This window comes from Neofelis nebulosa, chromosome 3, assembly GCF_028018385.1.
Source record: "Neofelis nebulosa isolate mNeoNeb1 chromosome 3, mNeoNeb1.pri, whole genome shotgun sequence".
In the NCBI taxonomy this organism is placed as follows: Eukaryota; Metazoa; Chordata; class Mammalia; order Carnivora; family Felidae; genus Neofelis; species Neofelis nebulosa.
Genome location: NC_080784.1, coordinates 195,787,420 through 195,809,996, shown reverse-complemented (window position 1 = coordinate 195,809,996; position 22,577 = coordinate 195,787,420). Strand labels below are relative to the sequence as shown.

General features: G+C 43.1%; 1 protein-coding gene across 10 annotated transcripts in view; it reads left to right on the top strand.

The window, feature by feature from the left end:
- CC2D2A (coiled-coil and C2 domain containing 2A) overlaps nt 1-22,577 on the top strand; it is a 147,977-nt gene that overhangs the window by 57,142 nt on the left and 68,258 nt on the right. For all 10 annotated transcript variants that reach the window (XM_058723055.1, XM_058723054.1, XM_058723047.1 and 7 more), the window contains 6 exons: nt 6,617-6,826; nt 7,991-8,097; nt 12,511-12,651; nt 15,843-15,999; nt 16,607-16,845; nt 20,594-20,771. In XM_058723055.1, coding sequence (XP_058579038.1) covers nt 6,617-6,826; nt 7,991-8,097; nt 12,511-12,651; nt 15,843-15,999; nt 16,607-16,845; nt 20,594-20,771 — 1,032 coding nt within the window. The remainder of the gene's footprint in view (nt 1-6,616; nt 6,827-7,990; nt 8,098-12,510; nt 12,652-15,842; nt 16,000-16,606; nt 16,846-20,593; nt 20,772-22,577) is intronic.

The window sequence follows — 22,577 nt, the reverse complement described above, 5'->3', positions numbered from 1 at the left end:
GCAGGCTCCGCACTGTCAGCTCAGAGCCCAACGCGGGACTCGATCTCACGAATCCGTGAGATCACAACCTGAGTCGAGATAAGACTCGGACTCTTAACCGACTGAGCCACCCAGGTGCCTCCACCTCCCCATTTTTAATGCATGAATGTGCCTGAAAGTGCTTTGTTCTTTGGATATCCTGGAGTGCTAAGTTCATAACATTGTACTTTGGTTGTTTAAGTTTCTCTACGTCACACATAAAGAACAAACAGCAAGCGTGTTATATAAGAACAAGCCTACTATGCTCACCTACTTGCTTCTCAAACAAGGAATGAGCTCCCAGGTAGGAATGGCTAAGTCAGTGACTTTATCTGCGTATCCAGGTTAGCTGGCTTTATTTTTCTTCCTTTTTCTCTGCCATCTCACATATGCTGCAGGATTATTTCCCATTCATTGTCTCTTTATTATATAACTGGAGATTTTCTATCCTTGCAAATCCTTTCTACTGTGTTTTCTTAAGGCCAGGTAGCAAACAGCTTGACTTGAGTCCTGGCACTGACATTCACAGGGCAAACTTGGCCCTTAATTTCTCTGGGTCACAATCTCTTCATCTGTAGGATGGACATAATAATAGTATCTGCCTCTATGATGATTGTGCAGATTCGTTGAGACAGTACATTCGAGTGCTTAGATCAGAGTTCAGTAAGTGCTGGCTAGTGTTAAACAGACAGAGTTGCCTGCCTACATGTTTAATTATATTACTCTTGCTTTCCTGAACTGCTGAGCAAAGATCACCACCCTCAGAAACCCATGTAGTTTTGGGGCACCTGGTGGCTCGGTTGGTTGGGCGTCCGACTTTGGCTCGGGTCATGATCTCGCAGTCCATGAGTTCAAGCCCCACATCAGGCCCTGCACTGACAGTTCAGAGCCCGGAGCCTGCTTCAGAGTCTGTCTCCCTCTTTCTCTGCCCCTCCCCTGCTCGCACTCTGTCTCTCTCTCAAAATAAAATAAAAACATAAAAAAATTAAAAAAAAAAAAGAAACCCATGTAATTTTATGTTTGTAATATTTCACCATGGATACAGTGAAACAGAATGAGGAGATTTAATGATCATTCCGTAAAGCAAAGACATGGATGCAAGTCAGGGCATCTGAACTGCCCTACTAACAACTACTTCATGACTTTGGGAGGGTCCCATTTCCTTAATTAAAAAATAGGAACAATAATAGTCCTCTCTACCTCAGAGGATCATTGTGAGTGTTAAGATAATGTAACTGTATGCCGTTTTAAAATTTTTTTAACATTTATTTATTTTTGAGAGAGCATGAGTGGGGGAAGGGCAGAGAGGGAGACACAGAATCTGAAGCAGGCTCCAGGTTCTGACCTGTCAGCAAAGAGCCCAATGCAGGGCTCAAACCCACAAACTACAGGATCATAACTTGCCCCGAAGTCGGACGCTCAACAGACTGAGCCATCCAGGCACCCCTGCCCTTTATTTAAAATTACGAATTTCTGGGGCACCTGGGTGGCTCATTCAGTTAAGCGTCTGACTTTTGATTTTGGCTCAGGTCATGATCTCAGTTTGTGAGTTTGAGCCCTGCGTTGAGCTCTGCACCGACAGCTCTGAGCCTGCTTGGGATTCTCTCTCTCCCGCTTTCTCTGCCCCGCTCCTCCTCTCTCTCTCGCTAAAAAAATAAATAAATCAACATTTTCTAAAAACAAAAACAAAATGTGAACTTCTATAAAATATTGTTGTTATTACAGACAAGTTTTAATGAGTGGCTACTTCGTGCACAAATGTGATCATGGGAGTAGATTTGCAAAACAAGCACAAACCCAAGTCACTGTCCATGAGGGATTTGTCATCTGTTTGTTTCCACGCCAGATCTTTGACCTAATTAGTGATCGAGATAGTCTTCCCCTTGGGCACATATCCAGCAATATGTCAGTCTCCCTTCACTGTTCCATCCATTTCAGCAGGGCACACTGATATAATGAGACTCTATGGGTTACAATGAGAAAATAGAAGAGTAAATACGGAGGGTGGGGTATTAGGGGAGCCAATTAATCTTACCTGTCTGCTTTAGAAATTGTCAGCTAGCTGGGAAGCTGGGAATGGCACAGGGTCAGAGAGGGATGCAGGCATCAGTCGCACTATGGGAACAACCGGACAGCAGAATGCCACGGGAACCCAAGACAGGACGGGCTTCCTGTTCCGTCTCCCATGAATTAAGTCCTCGCCTGGACACAAGCCTGGTGAGTTCACCATGGGGACCGCTGAGGAGAACACGTGAGGCCAGTAAGCAGGCTTTCAGAAAAGAGCTAAGAAGGGGCAGCAGAGAACCCAGACCAATGGCTCTTGAGCTCCAGCTGGCTCTCTAGTCACATTCTTCCTTCTCTCTGGGGAAGAAGCCATGAGGATGGACAGTGGGGAGAAGCAAGGTGGCTTCTTCCCAATGCCTGTGAGACGGGAGATCTTCCCATCTTGCGTGCAGAAATGGGGAAGTCGGGAAAGAGAATAGTTCCACTAAGAAGGGGTTGATCATCCAGCATCACAGGAGCCAAAGAAGTTAGAGAAGGGAGAGATCCAAAGGGACTGGAGGTTCCCAAGGTCATTTCTTAGAGGGTCAGTCTCCCTTTACTGTTCCATCCATTTCAGCAAAGTTACATGGCAAAGTATGAAGGATATGTTGGAGTGTGTGAGAAGGTGGCAGAAGGCTTTAAATTAGAGGGAGGAGATATTATACCCCCTCTCTGATCCCCCATTACACGTTACCTGCTAAGTTCGCTGTTGAATTGTATACCTCGTTCTTTTTTTGGAGTGTCATTGTGGAAACTTCCAGTGATTCAAAACATCATGCATTTCTTTCTGGATTGGTACTTTCACAATTTTATTTACTTCCTAACTTTTGCCTTTTCCTACATTTATTCAGATCTGTCCAATGCCAAAACCCGTTCTTCCACTGTTCCATGTCACAGGGTTGCCTTTAAGAACAAACGTTAAATGCGTATGGTCTATATTTTTAGCCCTCTATCCAAACATACCTTCCATCTGGGAGTTTTGACATGATGCGCGAGCAGAGAAGGAGATGAACGGGCAGAAATGGCTTCATTGACAGGTTATTAATGCATCTTCTCTCTCCTTCCCCCACTCCCCTGAAAGTGACTCAAGGGCAAAGACGGGGTTTTCTTCTTCTCTTAACCCTAGCACTGAGCAGGAGGCTGGCACGCAAGGACACCCCAATCAAAGTACAAATTGAATATTATTAAAATTATTCAGCTGAGCTGAATGTGTCTAGAAGAGACCCCCCTCCTTATTCCTCTCCTCAGCTGTCTCTCCTGCAGAACAGTGGCTTTCCTGGGGTCTGGCTTAACCCTGGCATCCAAGTGATGGAAAACCAAGTCAGTGTGCCAACTGGGAATTGGCAATTCTTGGGGCCATTAATGGAGCCTTGGTGAATTTATGCCTCAGAGCTCTTAGGCTCGATGCTGACCCAGAAGGACTGACCAAATTCATCCCCCATTAGTATTTGGTAAAAATGTAATATTCTACTGTTCCTAATTTAAGACCTCTGTTAGAGACCATTAAATATAGATTAATACTAGTGGTGCCTGAGTGGCTCAGTCTGTTGAGCATCTGACCCTGGATTTCAGCTCAGGTCAGGAGCTCACAGTTTGTGAGATTGAGCCCTGTGTCAGGCTGTGCGCTGACAATGTGGAGCCTGCCTGGGATTCTCTCCTCTCTCTCCCCCTCCCCTGCTTGCGTGCACTTGTGTGTGCAAGTTCGGACTCTCTCCCCCTTTCTCTCAAAATAAATAAGTAAATGTAAAAAATAGATTAATAATAAATAAATAAAATAGAGAAATACAAAAAGAGATCCGATATTGTGCAAAGAACAAAATTAAACTTCAAATGAGAAAGAATGCAATCGAATACCTCTTAAGAAGGAACTGTTCCAAAACTTCAAAAATAAAAATGCCAAGAGTGCATTGCACATATGGCATAAACAATATAAAATGCAGTTTGCCTAATCCTGATAGCAAAGTAGGGTTCGTGTTGTTGAAAGCATCCCAACAGCCTCCCTCCTTCCTCCCTCCTTCCTCCCTCCTTCCTCCCTCCTTCCTCCCTTCCTCACTTCCTCCCTCCCTCCCTTCCTCCCTTCCATCTTTGCTTCCTTCCCTCCTACCTTCCCTCTTTTATTTTTAATATTTCCATCCTTAAGTGAAAGTGCACTATATTCTCAGTTGTCCTAAAGTCAGGGAGTACAGAGGTAGCAACATTCAAACAAGGCCTTAGCGAGACCGCCCCTAGCATGGGGTATGGGTAAACAGAAATGTCACGTGTTAGAGATTCTGTGAGGGGTGCCTGGCTGGCTCAGTTGGAGGAGTATGCGACTCTTGACCTCAGGGTTGTGAGTTTGAGCCCCGTGTTGGCCACAGAGTTTACTTAAAAAAAATAAATAAGTACAAGGTTCTGGGATTTGAAGTTGGCATGACATTCCTGAGGGACATTTGTGTAGGAGCCTCCCCTTTGCAAAACTGCTTACCATTTTGAGGCCTTCACCGTGATTCCAACCTCCTTGTTAATTACCACTTGAGAAGATTAGCACTTTCCCCTCTACCATACTCTCCAATGTTTCCCAGAGCATTGGTCACCTACTAGGCTCTAAACTCTGCATTCACCAGCACTCTTTGGTTGCAAATGACAGAAGCTAATGCAAAACTAACTTAAGCAAAGGGAGAGCTTGGTGGCCCACATAACTGGGAAGGATCTGGAGATAAATCAGAAAATGAAAGGAGGGGATTTAGGAACCAGGACCTCAGGGGCTGAGACCAGGGGCTCCATGATGGCAGTCTCACTCTCCACCTCTCTTTTCTCTGGTTCTCCCTGAATGTTGACTGGTTTCACTCCCTCCTATTGTAGGCAGGCCAGAATTCTCCATGTGTTAGGAGGCATGACCCTTGATGATCTAAGCGTAACAACTCTAAGGGAAAGGATCTTATCTTTTCTCCAAGATTCATATTATCAATACTAAGGACAAACTGGTCAGTTGTAAGTGGGACCTGTGACCCCCACCTCATGCCCAGAAGATGGGGATGAGAAAGCTTTCCAGGAAGACCAGAACAATGGCTACAGAATCTCCTGCAGGCTCTGGGCTGGATTCAGACTCTGTTCCTATTATTTCTCAGGGCAAATATAGAAACTTGTATGTTAATCCCACCAATGATTATTGTTTTTCCATACAACTTCTAAATTTCTTTCTCTGTTGGCATTTGTCTCCGCACACACTGAGAACATTGGCAGATAATCCATTTGCATCACCTTGATAGTTTTGGTTTTTGGTTTTCAAATGAAAAGGAAAGAATCAAATCAATTTCAAAATTAAAATACTATGCCCTACAAATATTGTTTATTCTTAGAAGAAATTGTTTCTGCTGTTTTCAGATAGTTCTCAGTATGTGGGAAAAGAAAAATATAGCAAAAAGGAAGACGTGGAACCAGGAGTCTTTCCCCTTAATAGGAAGAGAGTTGGGGTCTTTTGAGCAGTTAGCTCAGTGACTACCAGTAGTCTTAGAAGTTTGTTTTTTTTTTTTTTTTTTTTTATGTGGTTGAGCTGAGCCTAAGGTAGAGACCATCAGCAATCATTTGAACACGGGCTAATGGAGATTTGGGGAAGGACAAATGAAGTACAATAACTTAGGTCACACTTCAAGCAATGCTACCCACATACCAAGAAAAGTACAAGATGGAACCTGAAAGCCACACCTGAGTGATCTCATAACTCTGGAACCCTTTGGCAAGGGGAAAGACAAAACAAGAACCAGCAAGAGCAAAGCAATTAGAGATGAATTTTCTATTAGGTCTGTGGAATGATGTTTACTTGTACATGTCTTTGTGAAACAGAATTTTTTTTAATTAATCCCGGTGATCATAAGACACATATTGGCCACATGCAGATTAAAAACTTCTAAGACAAATGCAAGTTATAATTGAATACTTTCACCTGAACGAAAGAGAAAAGAATTATGCCTCTATTGGTGCAGTCTAAAGTGTAAGGACATTAATGATCAGAACCAGGGCTTTTATAAGGCACAAAATATGAACCCAACAGGCATGGTCTCCCCTCCCTATAAACCCAAATGGAGACTCAACTCAGCATATTCTGGAAGGTACTGAGATATAGTCAATCCATTCCTACTTACGCCTACCATTTGTAAACACATCCTAATTTTATAAGAACATTTTTTTAAGTAAACTTCACTCCCAGTTTGGAGCCCAACATGGGGTTTGAACTCATGACCCTGAGATCAAGAGCTTAACCACCCAAGTGGCCCAAAAGGACACTTTTTTTTAAGCAAAAAAAAAAATCTGTCGATCTTCTCATCAGAGACAGACTAAATGTTATTTTATAGGAGAAAACTTGTTGTTTTATTAAAATAAATAAGGATACAAAACATGAGTAGTCTACTAATCTGGGGAGGGGTGGGAAATATGAAATTGAATGGCTGAAAAGAAACAAACTCATATATTCTTATTTGTGGATCTTGGTACACCTGTTGTCCCACTGCACATCACAGCATCATTATCCAATAAGTGCTTTAACTGTGGTCCCCCCACACTCTGCTCTCTTTGACAGGCGGTAAAATATGTCCACAGAAGTCAGCACATGATTGGGTCTGGAGACTCCCCGGGAAATTTCCAACTGGACATTGATATTTCAGGGTTAATCTTCACTCATCATCCCTGTTTCAGCCGCGAGCATGTTTTGGCAGCCAAGCTGGCCCAGTTATATGACCAGTACCTGGCAAGACACCAGAGAAACAAGGCAAAATTTCTTACTGACAAGGTACACTCTTCCATTCTTACTGTCGAATTGGTTCTTCTGATGAGCCCAAGCAACAAAGACACTTTCCTGCAGCAAACTTTCTTGCACCTCTTTCACATGCTCCCTTGGCCTAGGATGTATGATAGAATGTTCTACCTACAGGCAAAAGGAGGGATTTGGCAATGTACATTTAATGTGTGAAAATTCGGTGGCACACAGTTGGCTTAAAGAGAAAAGTTTGTGCAAACAGTGCAAGTAACCTGACCTCCCAGGAGCGGGCATTAAATGGAAGATATGTGGCTGTGTCTTGCTTGTGTGACCTCAGATGCTGAGACCGTTCATGGCTTGGGCACCTCTCTGTCCTTAGAGACATTCTCATTTTCACATGTACTTTCCCATAACATGGTACCCAAACACAAGTCAGTTGTTTCAAATGATGCTCGAAGATATGGATCTCTGGCATTGACATGGGCTTTTCTGGCTTAATTTTGACCATGGGCAACTTTCCTCCCATGCCTTGGCTTCAAACCTACTGCCCAAATAAGAGGTAACTCCACCATACCTCCTTTTATGAGTCTATGATTTTATGATCGGTTCACAAAAATATCACTGTATGTCCAGGACCCAGAAAGGTCCACTTTTAGCCTTGAAAGAAACCTTATTTTTGAGACACACACATAAAAGTGACACTTGTCATGAGCAATTTGATTATCTGGGCTACAGAACAGGGATGGACATACACTGTTCTTTATTATTCCTTTTCTTTTTTAAGAATAGAAGAAATAGGGGCACCTGGGTGGCTCAGTTGGTTGAACATCTGACTTCGGCTCAGGTCATGATCTCACCGTTAGTGGGTTCAAGCCCCACATCGGGTTCTTTGCTGACAGCTCAGAGCCTGGAGCTTGCTTCGGATTCTGTGTCTCCGTCTCTCTCTGCCCCTCTGTTCACGCACTGTCTCTGTCTCTCTCAAATATAAATAAATATTAAAAATTTTTTAAAAAGAATAGAATAAATAGCTCTCTGTCAGAGTTCATTTTGGTGAAAGTGTGGGAACAGCTGGATGCCTGAACACCCATTCACAGACTTGTTGGCATCATTTTGCCCTGGAGAAGTGGGTGTTTGGGGCATGTAATTTGCAGTAGGCAATAGAGTTTCTAACTCAAAACTTTTATCCATTTTTTTAAGCTCCAAGCTCTAAGAAATGCTGTTCAGACAGGACTTAACCCAGAAAAAACTCATAAGTCTCTTGATACGACCCAAAAAACTATCAATGAGTATAAGTCTGAAATTCGGTGAGTATAAGTCTGTCGTTATAACTTCTACTTTTTCTTCCCTTGTTAGATGTATACTTGTTGAAAGCTTTTTTTTTTTCGATTTTTCTGAATGCACTGAATACATGAGACATTGAGCCAAATGAAATAATGAGATATATCCGTCATATTAACACCAAATTTGAAATCCAGTAAAAGAATGAGGATGTGGATATTGTGACTCACACACTCCACTGATGTAAATGAACATTGTTACAGCCACCACTTTAGAGAGGAGCCCAACCACACGCTAGCAAAGTGTGGAAAGTGTCCACAAGCTGGGATGCAGAAATTCGGGATTTCATAGCATCATTTACAAAAGTAAGGAACTAAGAATAACCCTATCCCAGAACGAACACGTCTGGTATAGTCTTACACTGAACATCTACACCACAGTTAAACTGACTTAGATCTCTGTGTACCAATATGGATAAAACAACGTTGAATGAAAACATCCAGGTGTTAAGAGGAGACTCGCCGTGTGATATGGCTCATGAACCCTAAAGAATACCCAACACAACGCTCGTCTGTTGTAGGCACACCCGTGTGTGGTACACTCGGACAGAAAAGACACAGGTGCCGGCTGCTTCCTCTAGGGAGGGAGAGAAGGGAATGAAACTCAAGAGCTCTTCACCTGTAACTATGACATTTTGGCCAAAAACAAATGGCCCTGAGTAAATATATCAAAATGTGAACAAGTGTCCCAATTATATATGACATATATTTTTCTATTTGGGGGCATTTTTCATAATTAAAATTCAAAAATTAAAGCCTGATTGTTGCCAAACAAGAAGGAAATACAGAATGTAGCAGGTGACTATCTTTTGGAGTCCCATCCCTCGGGGAAAATCACAATAACAGATTCCTGCTAGTTCTTCCACCTGTACATACACGTGTATATACTCACGCACACATACACAGATGTGTTTATGTGTTTGTATTTTGTTTAAGGAACCATTGCATTTACCATCTCACAACTTGTTTTCTATGCGAAATGCATCTCAGACCTTTTCTTATTGCAGGACATCTAGGTCCGTATCATTACTTAAAGGCTGACATTATATAGATGCTATGTCCCCTATTGAGAGGCATTTGTACTGGTCCTATTTTTTATGCTGAAACTGTGCTCTAATTGACATTCCTGTGTGTATATATATTTATGTACCTGTACATTTCCACAGGATAAATTCTTAGGACAGGAATTAATAAATCCTGGACTTTAAATGCATACTTTTCTTTTTACAACCGAGCCTTCAGTTAGTTCTTCCAGCAAAGTGGAAATTAGTGACATTGAGATATTGTCATTGTAAATGCATGAAGAGTATATTTTAAAATAAAAATTCTTGGGGCACCTGGGTGGCTCGGTCAGTTAAGCATTCGACTCTTGATTTCAGCTCAGCTCAGGTCATGATTTCACGGTTAATGAGTTCTGCTTTGTCAGAGCCTACTTGAGATTCTCTCTCTCTCTCTCTCTCTCTCTCTCTGCCCCTCCCCTGCTCGCACTCTCTCTCCCTCTCAAAGTAAATAAACTTTAAAAAAATAAAATGAAATGAAAATTCTTATTTATGCTAAAACAAAAAAAACCCAGCTGGCAGCCTCTTTGTGAAGATAATTTTTGTTTTCGCATACATTGGGTAAGAAAGGGACAAAAAGCTGTTCTGAACACAGAAGTGGTTTTCTATCGACTTGTATTTATTAATCAGCATTTGGAAGCTGGCAGAACGGTGTGTAAGGTGCACAGACCGTGCCGGGGGCCCGTGGGTGGCAGAGCCAGTGTGGTCTTTCTGCTGCCCGTGGGGATGAACAGCTCTGCGGCTCAGCATTTCTGGCCCCGTGAAAGAGTGGGTTTTAGTCTTTTACTGATGTTTAACTATTGCTGAAACCAGTTCAAAGCAGACGGCCTGTTCCCACATGTCCCCTCAAGTGGGCCCGTGTGCGGCTGCTGACCTGACCAGAGGCCGGGTGAGCCCCCGCCGGGCATCGGCCGAGTCAACAGCCAGCACAGCTCCACAGCGAGCATTTTCCATCATTTTCCATCTTCTTTTCTGTAAATGGCATCACAACCGCGTTGCTGGCCCTCTGAGCTGCAACCAGCTGGACAAGGAAGGAAGCACCTTGTGGGTGCAAGACAGGGAGACATTGTATTTCACTCTCCCTACTGGCTCTTAACCCTCAGACCTACTCAGACTTGAACATGTAAAAATCCTGCCACCCTAGAGCCCCATCTGGCTACGGCTTTCTCTCTGTGTTTCCCTTCACAGCCAAACTTGTGGCAAACATGAACCAATCTTTCTGCTCGGCTCCCTCCCATCCCGTTCACTGGAACCCATCCTCATTCACCCACCCGCTTTTCCTCTGAAGTGATCTGGCCACGGTCCCTAGGGACCTCCGTCTTGCCAAGCCCCTCCTGCTACCTGGCCTCTTGACAGCGAGGGGCCTTGTCACCAGAGGGGACTTTTGTGATGTATTTCTTCCCCTCCCCTCCCTAGGCCACCCTCTCTTGGATGTCCACACCCCTCTCCTTCTACCTGTCCTTCCCACCATCCTGCCTCTATCATCCTTCTCTGCCCAGCTTCTAAATGTTCTAAGTCCCTCACAGGGTTTTTCTTTTTCTTTTCTTTATTAATCTGCATTTCCTCCTGAGAGGAATCCAGTCCCATGGTTGGAAAGATATCCAGAGAGGCCAGTGAACTCCCAGAGTTTCACCTCAGGGCTGACACCCTCATCCACACTCCGGACCCCATCTGCACCAAGTTTCAGAAAAGTGTTACCTGACTCCCCGGGCAAAACTGCCTTTGCCTTTTTCTCCAGAGCCCTGACCACAACTGGCCGTTAAATATTCTTTTGTGATGCTTTGCTTCTGTAGCTCAGATGTCAAATTTTTTTTGCTAAGAGTTCATTTTTAGCATTTCTGAGAAACTATTTTGTCAGGTACTAAAAAAGGAAATAGGAAATATGTCAGAAAGCCTCAACGTGTCCTAGAATTCAGTAAGATAATTTTATACTGCAGTTTTTAAAAAGGAGGCCGGGGAGGTAGCAGCTAAGGGCACAAGAACACAGACCACTTGATAGTGACAGGTAACACTTGGCGGACCACTTACCAGATGTCGGGCACAGTTCTAGCATTAACACTCCTCTCAACAACCCTGTGAAGTAGATTCTGTGAGCACCCCTAGCTTACAGATGAGGCAGGGAGAAGTTAAGTTGTTTGCTAGGCCAGCTCACAGATGAGAGACCCAGGGTCTCAACCTACAGAGTCAGGTTCCAACATCTGTGCCCTTAACCACATGCTTCACTGCTTCCCAAGAAGAATGTTTCTTAGTTCATTGCTTTCTTGTTTCTGTGAGGTCTTCAGAGAATCCCGAATCTTGGCCACCCAACCACTAATTGGCTGTCGTCTTCCGCCATCTTCTTTTTCCGGAGCCAGCAGTTGAATGACTGGGAACCTAGACCTCTGTGCTTCTCTGTACCATCTCCACAGACTGGGTCATCACAAGTGCAACCTCCAGACTCAGGTTTCCTTCTGGAGGTCAGGAGGTGCTAATTCATGGGGCCCTGCCTCCGTGGTTTTCTACGGCACTATCTTAGGCGAATCTCACCTTGTATATTGTAGTCATTTATCTATGTATCTGATTCCTGAGCTAAGTTGTAAATTCCTTGAGGACAGAGACACTTCCAGTCTTAGACATTCTGAATCACCTGGAATGACACCTGCTACTTGCTCAAGAAAAGAAAAATTGTCTAGTTAACTAATTGATTAATAGCATAATAGAGTACATTTGGGTTCTGGATTTGACTATCATTCATAGAGAGGGCTTAAAGTAAGGGATTGAATAATTCCCAAGCACTTTAAATAATGGGAATAAAAATGAAAACATTTCCAACTGATGCCTCTTCAAATCAAGCTAAAAATATTTTTAATCTAGTTAGCACTGAAAACTCACCAAGGCAGGCAGCGAGCAACATTAGAACTTGTGATTTGTGTTAACAAAGACAGATTTTAATGTTTGTTGTTAACGGGGACAGTAACATTTTCCTATGTCTACAATAATTTAGTCCATGAGAACTGAGTTTACTGGGCCTCTTATTTTTATAACTTCAAAGGTGGCTGTTTGTTTAAGGGAACATAGTATTATTAATAACAAGTTCAGAAGGTGATTTAGTTTAACTGACTTCAAGTTCACCTAGAGAAAACAAAATCAAATAACCTCTTGAAACAGATTGGCATCCTATGGTCTTCAAATTTCCACTCATATTTTTGGATTTCTAGTACTTAAGAAGTATTATAGGTATCAGATTAAATATCCAGTCCCTACAGCATTATTAATTTCCTTTTTAATTTACACACCTACCTGAATAACTTTTTAACATATATCAACATGTTCAATCTTCTAGGCAAACAAGAAAACTGCGTGACGCTGAACAAGAAAAAGATCGAATGTTGCTTAAAACCATCATAAAAGTTTGGAAGGAGATGAAATCCCTTCGAGAATTTCAGAGGTTTACAAATACACCCTTGAAACTTGTTTTGAGAAAGTAAGCTTTTTTCAAAGATTGTTTTATTGAGAAAATGTGTAAAACATGGGTACAGTTTGAAAAATAATTACAAATAGGAACGCCTGGGTGGCTCAGTCAGTGGAGTGTCCAACTCTTAATTTCAGCTCAGGTCATGGTCTCACCATCATGGGATCGAGCCCCGCGTTGGACTCTGTGCTGAGCGCTGTGGAGCCTGCTTAAGATTCTCTTTCTCCCTCTCCTTCTGCCCCTCTGCTGCTCACACCCTCATGCTCTCTCTCTTAAAAAAATTTTTTTGAATAAGAAATGACAAGTAAATAACAATATGACCACTCCCCAGGGAAAGAAATAGGACATTACATGCACCTGAGCAGCCCCTATGTTCTTAACCCCGCCTCCTTCCCCCTTCATCCCAGAAGTTACCATTTTCCAGACTTTTATGATTTCCTTGTTTTTATTTCTAGGTTTTCCATCTACCTGTAATTCCTAAAAATATGTAGTTTAATATCACCTGTATTTGATGTATCCACAAATGAGATTAGGTTGTATGTACTCTTTGTAATGTGTTCTTTAATACTGCATGAGATTCAGCTACTTTATAGCTATAGTTGATTTACTATATGTATTCATTATATGAATACAACAGAACTTGTTCACTTTGCTGTTGATGGACATTTGAGTTGATTCCGTTTCTCGTCTATTACAAGACAGCACTTCTATAAGTACTTTATATGTGTCTTTTAAGGTACACGTGCCTAAGCTCTCCTGAAACATACCCAGAAGTGAAATTGTTGAGTCTTAGGAGATGCGCCTCTCTAATACTCACGTGCTGATTACACTTTTCCAGAGTGGTTGTGCCGATTTGTACTTTGAGCCGTGTTCCTGTAGGTCCATATCACTCGTGCCATCGAGGTCACCTGGTTTATTGATCACGAGGTCCGATAGCATGGTTTAATTTCTAACTTCCCATTCATAAATTGTCCACTTTGATTTCCTCTGTCTGTTCAAGGCTTTTGTAGATTTTTGAACTGAACTGTTTGCCTTTGTATCTTTTTCATAATTGGTAGGAGTTTGGCATCTATCCTGGACATGGGCCCTTTGTTGATGTGCATTGCAGATCCCCTCTCCTACTCTGTACTTGTCTCCTTATTCCCTTCTGCTGCTTTTTCATGATAGAAATTCCTCATTTTACACAGATACAATACGTTCATCTTTTCTTTCATGATTGGTGCTTTTTGTATGCTGCTTTAGAAATTGTTCCCCTGAGTCAAGTAGATGTTCTATTATATGGTCTCTATAATCTTTGTAGTTTTATGTTTCTCATTCATCTTTAGTCCGTTTGGAATAGATCTTTGTATATGGTGCGGAGAAAGTATGCTTTGATATCAGGTATGCTACCTAATCCACTAGACTTTGATACATGATTAAAAGTAGAGTCATCGCAACAAAACCATATTCTGTATATTAATTAAAGAGTGTCTCTGCTGCTGGTTTTGGTCCCTTCCTGACTGTTTGTTGAAAGTAAGTGTTGTGCTATACATCGACATGAAAAGTAAAAAATATGGGCAATTATCTGATACTTTACTTTGAAGAGAGTCATGCTTTAGCCAAAGATAGCTGCAAATTGTGATTTTTAGGGTTTCATAAATTTTATAAATTTCATAATTTTCATCAGACTCAGAAACCATCCTACAGTTCCTGGGACAAAGACAAGACCGTGCTTCATGAGGGCAGGGATCTGGTCGCCATTGGGTATCTGGTGCCAAACAGAGAAGCTGCCACTTGGTATTTGCTGAGTTAATATTAGCTGATGAAAGACAGATCCAAGTAGTCTGTCCCATAGAAACCACGGATGTCTCCCAGAAATTCCAGAGTTTCAGCTTCCGAATTCCATCTTCCAGGCTGCCCCTCCCACCCAGAAGCAGAACATATTTACCTAATTGTTTTCTCCTTCTTTCCTTCAGTTTAAGATAAACTAAAATTTGTCAGAAATTTACCCTTAAGGTCCCCTCTAGGTGACACTTTTTGTGATACCTAACACCCCTTCCTCCTATAAGTAGCTGCCTCCTAAACTTTTTTGGAGTGCCCCTTTTTACACCCTTGATTCACCTAGCCACCTTATGATACGGCATAATTTTTTTTCCTGCAAAAGTCATTGGATTTCAGCTAGTTTATTTATGCCTCTACAGAACAGAGAGCAAGGCAAATGGTTCTCTATATGCCAGAGATGGAACATAATTTATGAGCCAGATTTTCTCCGATGTTTATAAATTTCCAGTGCCATTGTGTTTCCTGAGTGACTTCTTCAGCAGGATCCTAGAGCTTTAAGAACCTGTGCCTTAGGGGACTGCTAATTGCTAACCCACCAGGCCCCACGTGTAAGTAAGCAAGCACGTGTACATAAGCAAACCTGAGTCAGCCTTAGGCACCTGAGTAAGTTTATCTGAAAAGGACAGGATCTTTAGGAGTAGAACCCACAGGCCAGACTGCATTGATCGCTAAGCCTAGGCAATTTGCTGCAACAAGTCCAAAGTGCTGGGCGGGAGTGTTTGGGTGACATGTCTATCACCTCCTTCCGGGACAATCACACTGCTCGGTAACATACCACACTTGTTTAATCCCAGGTTGACTCAGCCACAGCGCCTTTTTGGCAGGGGATCTCACAGAACTAATGTTACACCAAGCACACTATGGGGAACGCTGCTTTGGGCTGGGCAGAGCTCCTGATAAAGTATCAGCAGAATCGTCAAAGAAAAACTCAAATTGTCAATCTAAAATCAGAACAGCAGTTTTGGGGGCTCGGCAGTAACATAATGAAATGGTTTCTCAGAGATTTGAAGCATGAATAAAATAAGTACAATGAAACTCTACCATTACCGGTCGGGAGTCTACAGGCACTGACTGTGTCATATTGCTATCTGGATCACTTAGCTCAGAGTGGCATTGTTGCTTGGCGGCAAATAGATTGGGCCCATATTCCAGCTCTTCCACTCACCAAATGTGTGTTCTTGGGCACGTTACTTAATCTCTCCGTGCCTCAGTCTCCTTGTGGGTAAAATGCAAATGATAGTAGTATCGGCCTCGCAGGGTGGTGAGCTAACATGCACAAAGCTTTCAGAGGAGGATCTGCCCCCCATATGGGTATTTGCTGTTATTATTACTCTCTTACTGAATTTCAAGAAATAACCAAGGTCCTGTAAATTATTTTAAAGGGAAAAGGTTGACCAGAAAGCAGACGAAGAAGCATACGAAGCAGAAATTCAAGCCGAAATAAGCGAGTTGTTGGAAGAACACATGGAAGAGCATGAGCAGAAGATGGAAGCGTACAGAGCCGCGTACCAGCAGTGGAAAGCCTGGAAGAAAGCCCAGGTTTGTCGAGTCACTTAGCCTTGAGCAGGGCTGACCTTGGGGACTGGAGGCGTCTGGGAGGCCACCACTTGAGGCCCGAGGAGGGAAACTGGACAGGAAGACTGGGGTCCCTTCTGGCTCTACCCATTGAATGTAGGGCAGTGATGCTTCTAGGCTTCCCCGGAAAATCATATAACTTTGCACACATAATCCTGCAACGTTGAAGCCAAGGCAGCAAGTTATAGATCAGGTGAATTGCAATGCCGGCCCACAAGACTTACTTTAATTTCCAGATGTGTTCTTGGCCTTTAGCCCCAATATTAATGATCCCATGAATAGCTAACGTTTTTCAGCTCTTTCTGGGTCCCAGGCCCTGTGCTAAGTGCTTTCCAAGCATTACCTCATTTCAGAAGCCCTGGAAAGAGTTTCCTATGATTGTCCCCATTTTGGAGATGAGAAAACTGAGACACAGAGAGGTCAAGAGGTTTAGTAACCTGCCTGAGTGCCCACCACTGCTTGAGGTGGGGCTAGGTTTGCAGCCAAGTCTATCTATCTGGTTCTGAAGACTGTGGTCTTGAGTGAAATTCCAAAATTACTATTTGACATTAGATTGCCTTTTGCCCAACAGAGGGCCAAGAAGAAGAAAAAGAAGCAAGCAGTCGAAGAGCATCCTGAAGAGGAGATGGGGGAGCCGTATCCTGAGGAGGATCCGGTGAAACCGGTCCCGCCGGAGCCCACCGATCGGGCCCTGATGGAGCACCAGGTGAGGGAGAGGGCAGCCCGGAGCAGGAGAAGGCCTGGGGAGCCGCTGCTGGTCCCGGAGCTGAGCCTGGCAGGGAGCGTCACGCCCAACGAGCAGTGTCCCAGGTGAGCAGACGCTCAGTGTGTAAGTGGGGGTGACCTGTGATAGGCGCTCGTGGGTGGGCAGGCATGCGCTACATGGAGGGTATATCTCCTGACTTACACATTTTGATCAGGAGAGCCGTGAACTCTGTAAGCAAGTATCATATAGATTGAACTCTATGAAACTGAAGATGTGTGTCCGTATTTTGGTGATGTCAAATGGTTCCCCTACGTCAGGTATCCCCACTGGTCACTCAGGAGTACACCAAGAGAGGCTGCCTGTAGGAGGCACACTTCATAGCCACTGCCTTTGTGGCTTTTGATGTAGAGCCTTTATGTGTAACAGCAATGGGCCCTCTGTCCACTGACCTGGCACAGACACGCAGGTCTGTCACTGACCCTCGTTTTCACCTGCCCCAGAGGCCAGCTTCTCTCTTAGAAGGCCCCAGAAAGCCTCCCAGAGGAATTGTGGGTATCCCCTGTAGCCATCTGATGCCTGTTCTCCAGATTTACATAGAAATACATTTCTAGTCATTCATATGATGCCCAAGAGGGAACCAGTCAGAAGCCCCACTTTCTGCACATACATCTATACATACAATAAATTCAGTCACCCTCAGACATAATTAGGATGTAGGGATTCATTAGGATGTCCGTTTAAGACTTTCTGCAGCCTCCTTAGTTTCAAACTTCTGTTAACATACCAATAATGTCTTTTTTTAATTGTGGCTTTTTTCCTCCCAATTTCATAGCATTCAGATACTACATATAAATAAACTATTCCCCAGCAATGAATTTGCTATTTTCAAGCCACAAATTGTATAACATATAATTTTATAATAAACATCCAAAATATGTGATTCCATGGGGTTTTTTTATTACATGTTTTTAAGAAAACATGTAATCGTGTTTGGGGGAAATTGGGGCTTGATTTGGCAATCTTTTGTCATGAGTCTCATTTTGACTGAGAATATACACCTCTGTCTTGAATTTCTCTGTTTTCACTGGGATTTGGGACTGTGACCCAAGTTACCCCAAGCCAATGACTATGATTGACCTTCTCTCATCAGGCCTTCACATGAGGGTGGCCATGCAGAAGAAGGTGCCTTAGGTCTGCTCGTAGCAGGAGGTTACTGGAATAAGCCATAAAACAACTCTGAGTAAAGTCTTTGGGTGTCTTGAATACTTCCTGAAATTTGGTGTTAAATTCCTTTATAGAAAAAACAACAACAACAACATTGAAGTCATTTGAACAATTCCATATCTGGGATGGGCCTAAATTACAGAGATGTAAAAAGTTAAAACTACCACCCTCCAGTTGAATGGATACAGGATTTCTATTTGGGATGCTGAAATGTTCTGGAGAAGGATCATGCCAATGGTTGCACGTCAGGAATATATTTAATGCCACTGAGCTGATCACTCAAAAATAGTTAAAATGATAAGTGTTATGTTGTGTATGTCTCACTGAAATTATTTTTTAAGTTTATTTATTTGGGGAGAGAGAGAGCACAAGAGGGTGAGGGGCAGAGAGAAGGAGAGACAGAATCCCAAGCAGACTCCGCACCATCAATGCAGAGCCTGATGCGGGGATCTAACCCGCAAACTGCGAGATCATGACCTGAGCCGAGATCCAGAGTCAGAGGCTTAACTGACCACGTCACCCAGGCACCCCTCACTGCAATTTAAAAAAAGACTTTACCACCCAAAAACCCCTGAGTGCATTTCGATTTTATTTTATTTTTCTAAGCTTTCCCTGTTCTTACCAAACTTGAGTAGCTATTGACTTAACCAATAACTGGAGCTGTGGGTGGGCATCTCTACAAATATGCACAGTAAAATTAAAGACTGTTCTTGGAGGTTTTGACTTGTTTTTTAACTTCCTGGCTATAAAGATGATATGCTTGCCGGGATACCTTTTTTTTGGGAATTCAAAAAGCCTTTTTAAAAAAGGAACAGTTCTTAATTCCCTACATCCAGTGAGTACTCACTGTCAGAAAGTGTTAAGAAAAGCATGAATCCGGGAGAAGCGGATTTCACCTGTTACAATATGCTATTACATGTTTGTTTGTTTTTTTACTCTGAGTCAGTCTTTATTTTATTTTTTATTGTTTATTTTTTTACTTGATCCAGCAATATAACTTTATTTTCGTTTTTATTTAAATTCTAGTTAGTTAATATATAGTATAATATTGGTTTCAGGAGTAGAATTCAGTGATTCGTCACTTATATATAACACCCAGTGCTCATCACAACAAGTGCCCTCCTTAGTGCCCATCACCCATTTGGCCCATCCCCCCACCTCCGGTCATCAACCCTCAGTTTGTTCTCTATCGCTAAGAATCTCTTATGGCTTGTTTCCTTCTTTTTGTTTTCCTTCCCATATGTTCATCTGTTTTTTTCTTAAATTTCACATACGAATGAGATCATATGGTATTTGCCTTTCTCTGACTGATTTATTTTGCTTAGCATAATACACTCCAGCTCCATCCACGTCATTGCAGATGGCAAGACTTCATTTTTTTTTTTATTTTTTTAATGTTTATTTTTAAGAGAGAGAGAGAAAGAGACAGAGTGAGAATGGGGGAGGGGCAGAGAGAGAATGGGAGACACACGATCTGAATCAGGCTCCAGGCTCTGAGCTGTCAGCACAGAGCCCCATACGGGGCTGAAACTCACAAACCGTGAGATCATGACCTGAGCCTAAGTCGGCCGCTTAACCGACTGAGCTACCCAGGCACCCCAAGATTTCATTTTTTTGATGGCTGGGCTGAGTAATATTCCATGGTATATATATGTACCACATCTACTTTATCCGTTCATCAGTCAATGGACATATGGGCTTTTTCCATAATTTGGCTATTATTGAAAAAGCTGCTATAAACATTGGGGTGCATGTACCCCTTTGAATCTGTATTTTTGTATCCTTTGAATAAACAACTAGTAATGCAATTGCTGGGTCATAGAGTAGTTCTATTTTTAACTTTTTTAGGAATTTCCACACTGTTTTCCACAGTGGCTGCACCAGTTTGCATTCCCACCAATAGCGTAAGAGGGTTCCCCTTTCTCCACATCGCGCCAACATCTGTTGTTTCCTGTGTTGTTGATTTTTATGCTATTACATTTTTAGGATAAAACATCCCGCCCAAATATAAATCACTACTATTCCTTATGGATTGAATTCACTCCAACTGAAAGGACTATGTTTCTGTTTAGTTAAAACTTCGGGGTGCAGGGGCGCCTGGGTGGCTCAGTCAGTTGAGTGTCCAACTTCGGCTCAGGTCATGATCTCACGGTTCATGAGTTCGAGCCCCGCCTCAGGCTCTGTGCTGACAGCTCGGAGCCTGGAGCCTGCTTTGGATTCTGTGTCTCCCATTCTCTCTCTGCCCCTCCCCCACACGTGCTCTGTCTCTCTCTCTGCCTCTCAAAAAATAAAGAAAACTAATAAAAAAAAATTAAAAACTAAAACAAAAACTTTGGGGTGCAAACATAGGGCTTCTTTGAAAACAATTAAAGACACTGTAATATGGTGGATGATGCTTGGACCACCGTTCTTCTGTACCCTGTGGCCTTTTGAGTGCCCGTTTCTTAGTCCGTATCAAATTTGTTATATGATGCTCCTTGAGACTTGTGGCTGATTTGGTGCAACGAGAGGTAACATGAGCGGCAGGGTCACCTCCAGGTGTCTTGTTCTGTTCAGTGCCCATTTGTCAGACACTCCAGTTTCCCCTGGTCAATGACTAACCCATCTGCGATCGGTCTCCTCTGGCAGGGTGGAGGTCTTGCGAAGGGAGGACGTCAAGAGACGCTCAATATATCTAAAGGTGATCTTCAACGACAAAGAAGTGTCCAGGACCGACAGTCGGCCCCTCGGGGCAGACTTCCGAGTTCACTTTGGACAGATTTTCAATTTGCAAATATTCAACTGGCCGGAGAGTTTGACACTGCAGGTATGCATTTTAATTACAGGCACTGTCCCAAGCATTTTTTTGGTGATCACAGGTACCAGATGGTTTTAAATCATCCATGGGCTACACTGGTGTCCTGATAGATTTTCAAGGTGAACAGAAGGTCAGCCTCCCCTGGGGCGCGTCTGTCCTTCCGTCTGGGCAGAAGGAGATCTGTTTCCCTGCTCACCTCCTGAAAATGCTGGCCACGGTGCCTCAGTGTGTACCTCAAGATGGAGAAGGGGGATGAGAGGTAGGGGCTCCCTGGCTTTTTCATCAGAGTACTTTAGTATCACTGTCTGCCTGGGTCCTAGCATGATATACCTCAGAAATCAATATTGCCATAATCAGGGGCGCCTGGGTGGCTCAGTCGGTTAAGCGGCCGACTTCGGCTCAGGTCATGATCTCGCAGTCTGTGAGTTCGAGCCCCGTGTTGGGCTCTGTGCTGACAGCTCAGATCCTGGAGCCTGTTTCAGATTCTGTGTCTCCCTCTCTCTGACCCTCCCCCGTTCATGCTTTGTCTCTCTCTGTCTCAAAAATAAATAAACGTTAAAAAAAATATATTGCCATAATCACAGGTGGCTATAGGCTGTAAGATCCCCCCAAAATAAATTGCACCGCTAGCCTAAAACCCCACCATTAGCAATGTATTTATTTGGGTCTGTTTTACTTTCCTAGGGCTGCCCCACCTAAGCCACATAAACTTGGTGGCTTAAAACAACAGACGCTTATTTTTTCACAGCTCTGGAGGCCCTGAGATCTGAAATCTAGGCTTCAGTAGGACCATGCTCCCCGCAAAAGTTCTAAAGGTGAATCCTTCCTTGCCTCTTCCACTTCTGGTGGCCCTTGGAGTCCCTTGGTTTGTGGTAGCGTCACTACAGTCTCCATCTTCACGTGGTCATCTCATTGTCTCAACCTGTCCTTTTTTTTTTTTTGTCTCTTACAAGGACATTCTCATTGGATTTAGGGCCAACGATAATCCAGTATGAGCTCATCTAGATGTTTAACTAATTAATTATATCTGTAAGAACCCTATTTCCAAATAAGGTCACATTCTGTGGTTCCAGGTAGACAGCCGTTTTTAGAGGACACTATTTAATCCACTGCAGTGTCCAAACTTGCTATTCTCATGGTGAATCCTTTCCTGTGATGCTAACAGAATTCTCTTTTATGACAGTAATAAGCCTGTGAACTACAGTTGCAAATATGTGGCACACGTGCCTTTGCTTGCCATCCGCCACCCACACAGAAATCACTAGTCCTCACCCGCCATTTATGCAGAAATTTCTCATTCCCATCCACCACCCTGGCAAGAAATAACTACATGACCGGGTCCTTTTCCCCCACTGAGCCTGGATATAACTCCAGAATCCTTCTCAACACTGTACTCCAGGCAGTTACTACCTATTGGTTGTAATTGACATTGTCTATAATTACAATTATAGCTGTATCATTATTAAAATATTTAAATACTTCTGTACTGGATTCCCAAAATGCCACCCTGGCCACCTAGACCCTACTTCTAAGATCCCCTGGACCTTGCCACAGCAGACTAATTAAAGGGTGTGTGAATGAGGCTAATGCCTCCGGGACCTTGTTCTCCTGGATGGCTGACATCTCTTCTGATTGGTTAACACTTGGCCATGAATATTCTTTGGGATTTGGAATATCAACCACTAGCAGATCTCAGTCATTAAAAACCTATTAAAACTGGCAGAGGAAGGGGAACCTGGGTGATTCAGTCGGTGGAGTGCACAACTTCAGCTCAGGTTGTGGTCTTACGGTTCGTGAGGTTGAGCTCCACATCTG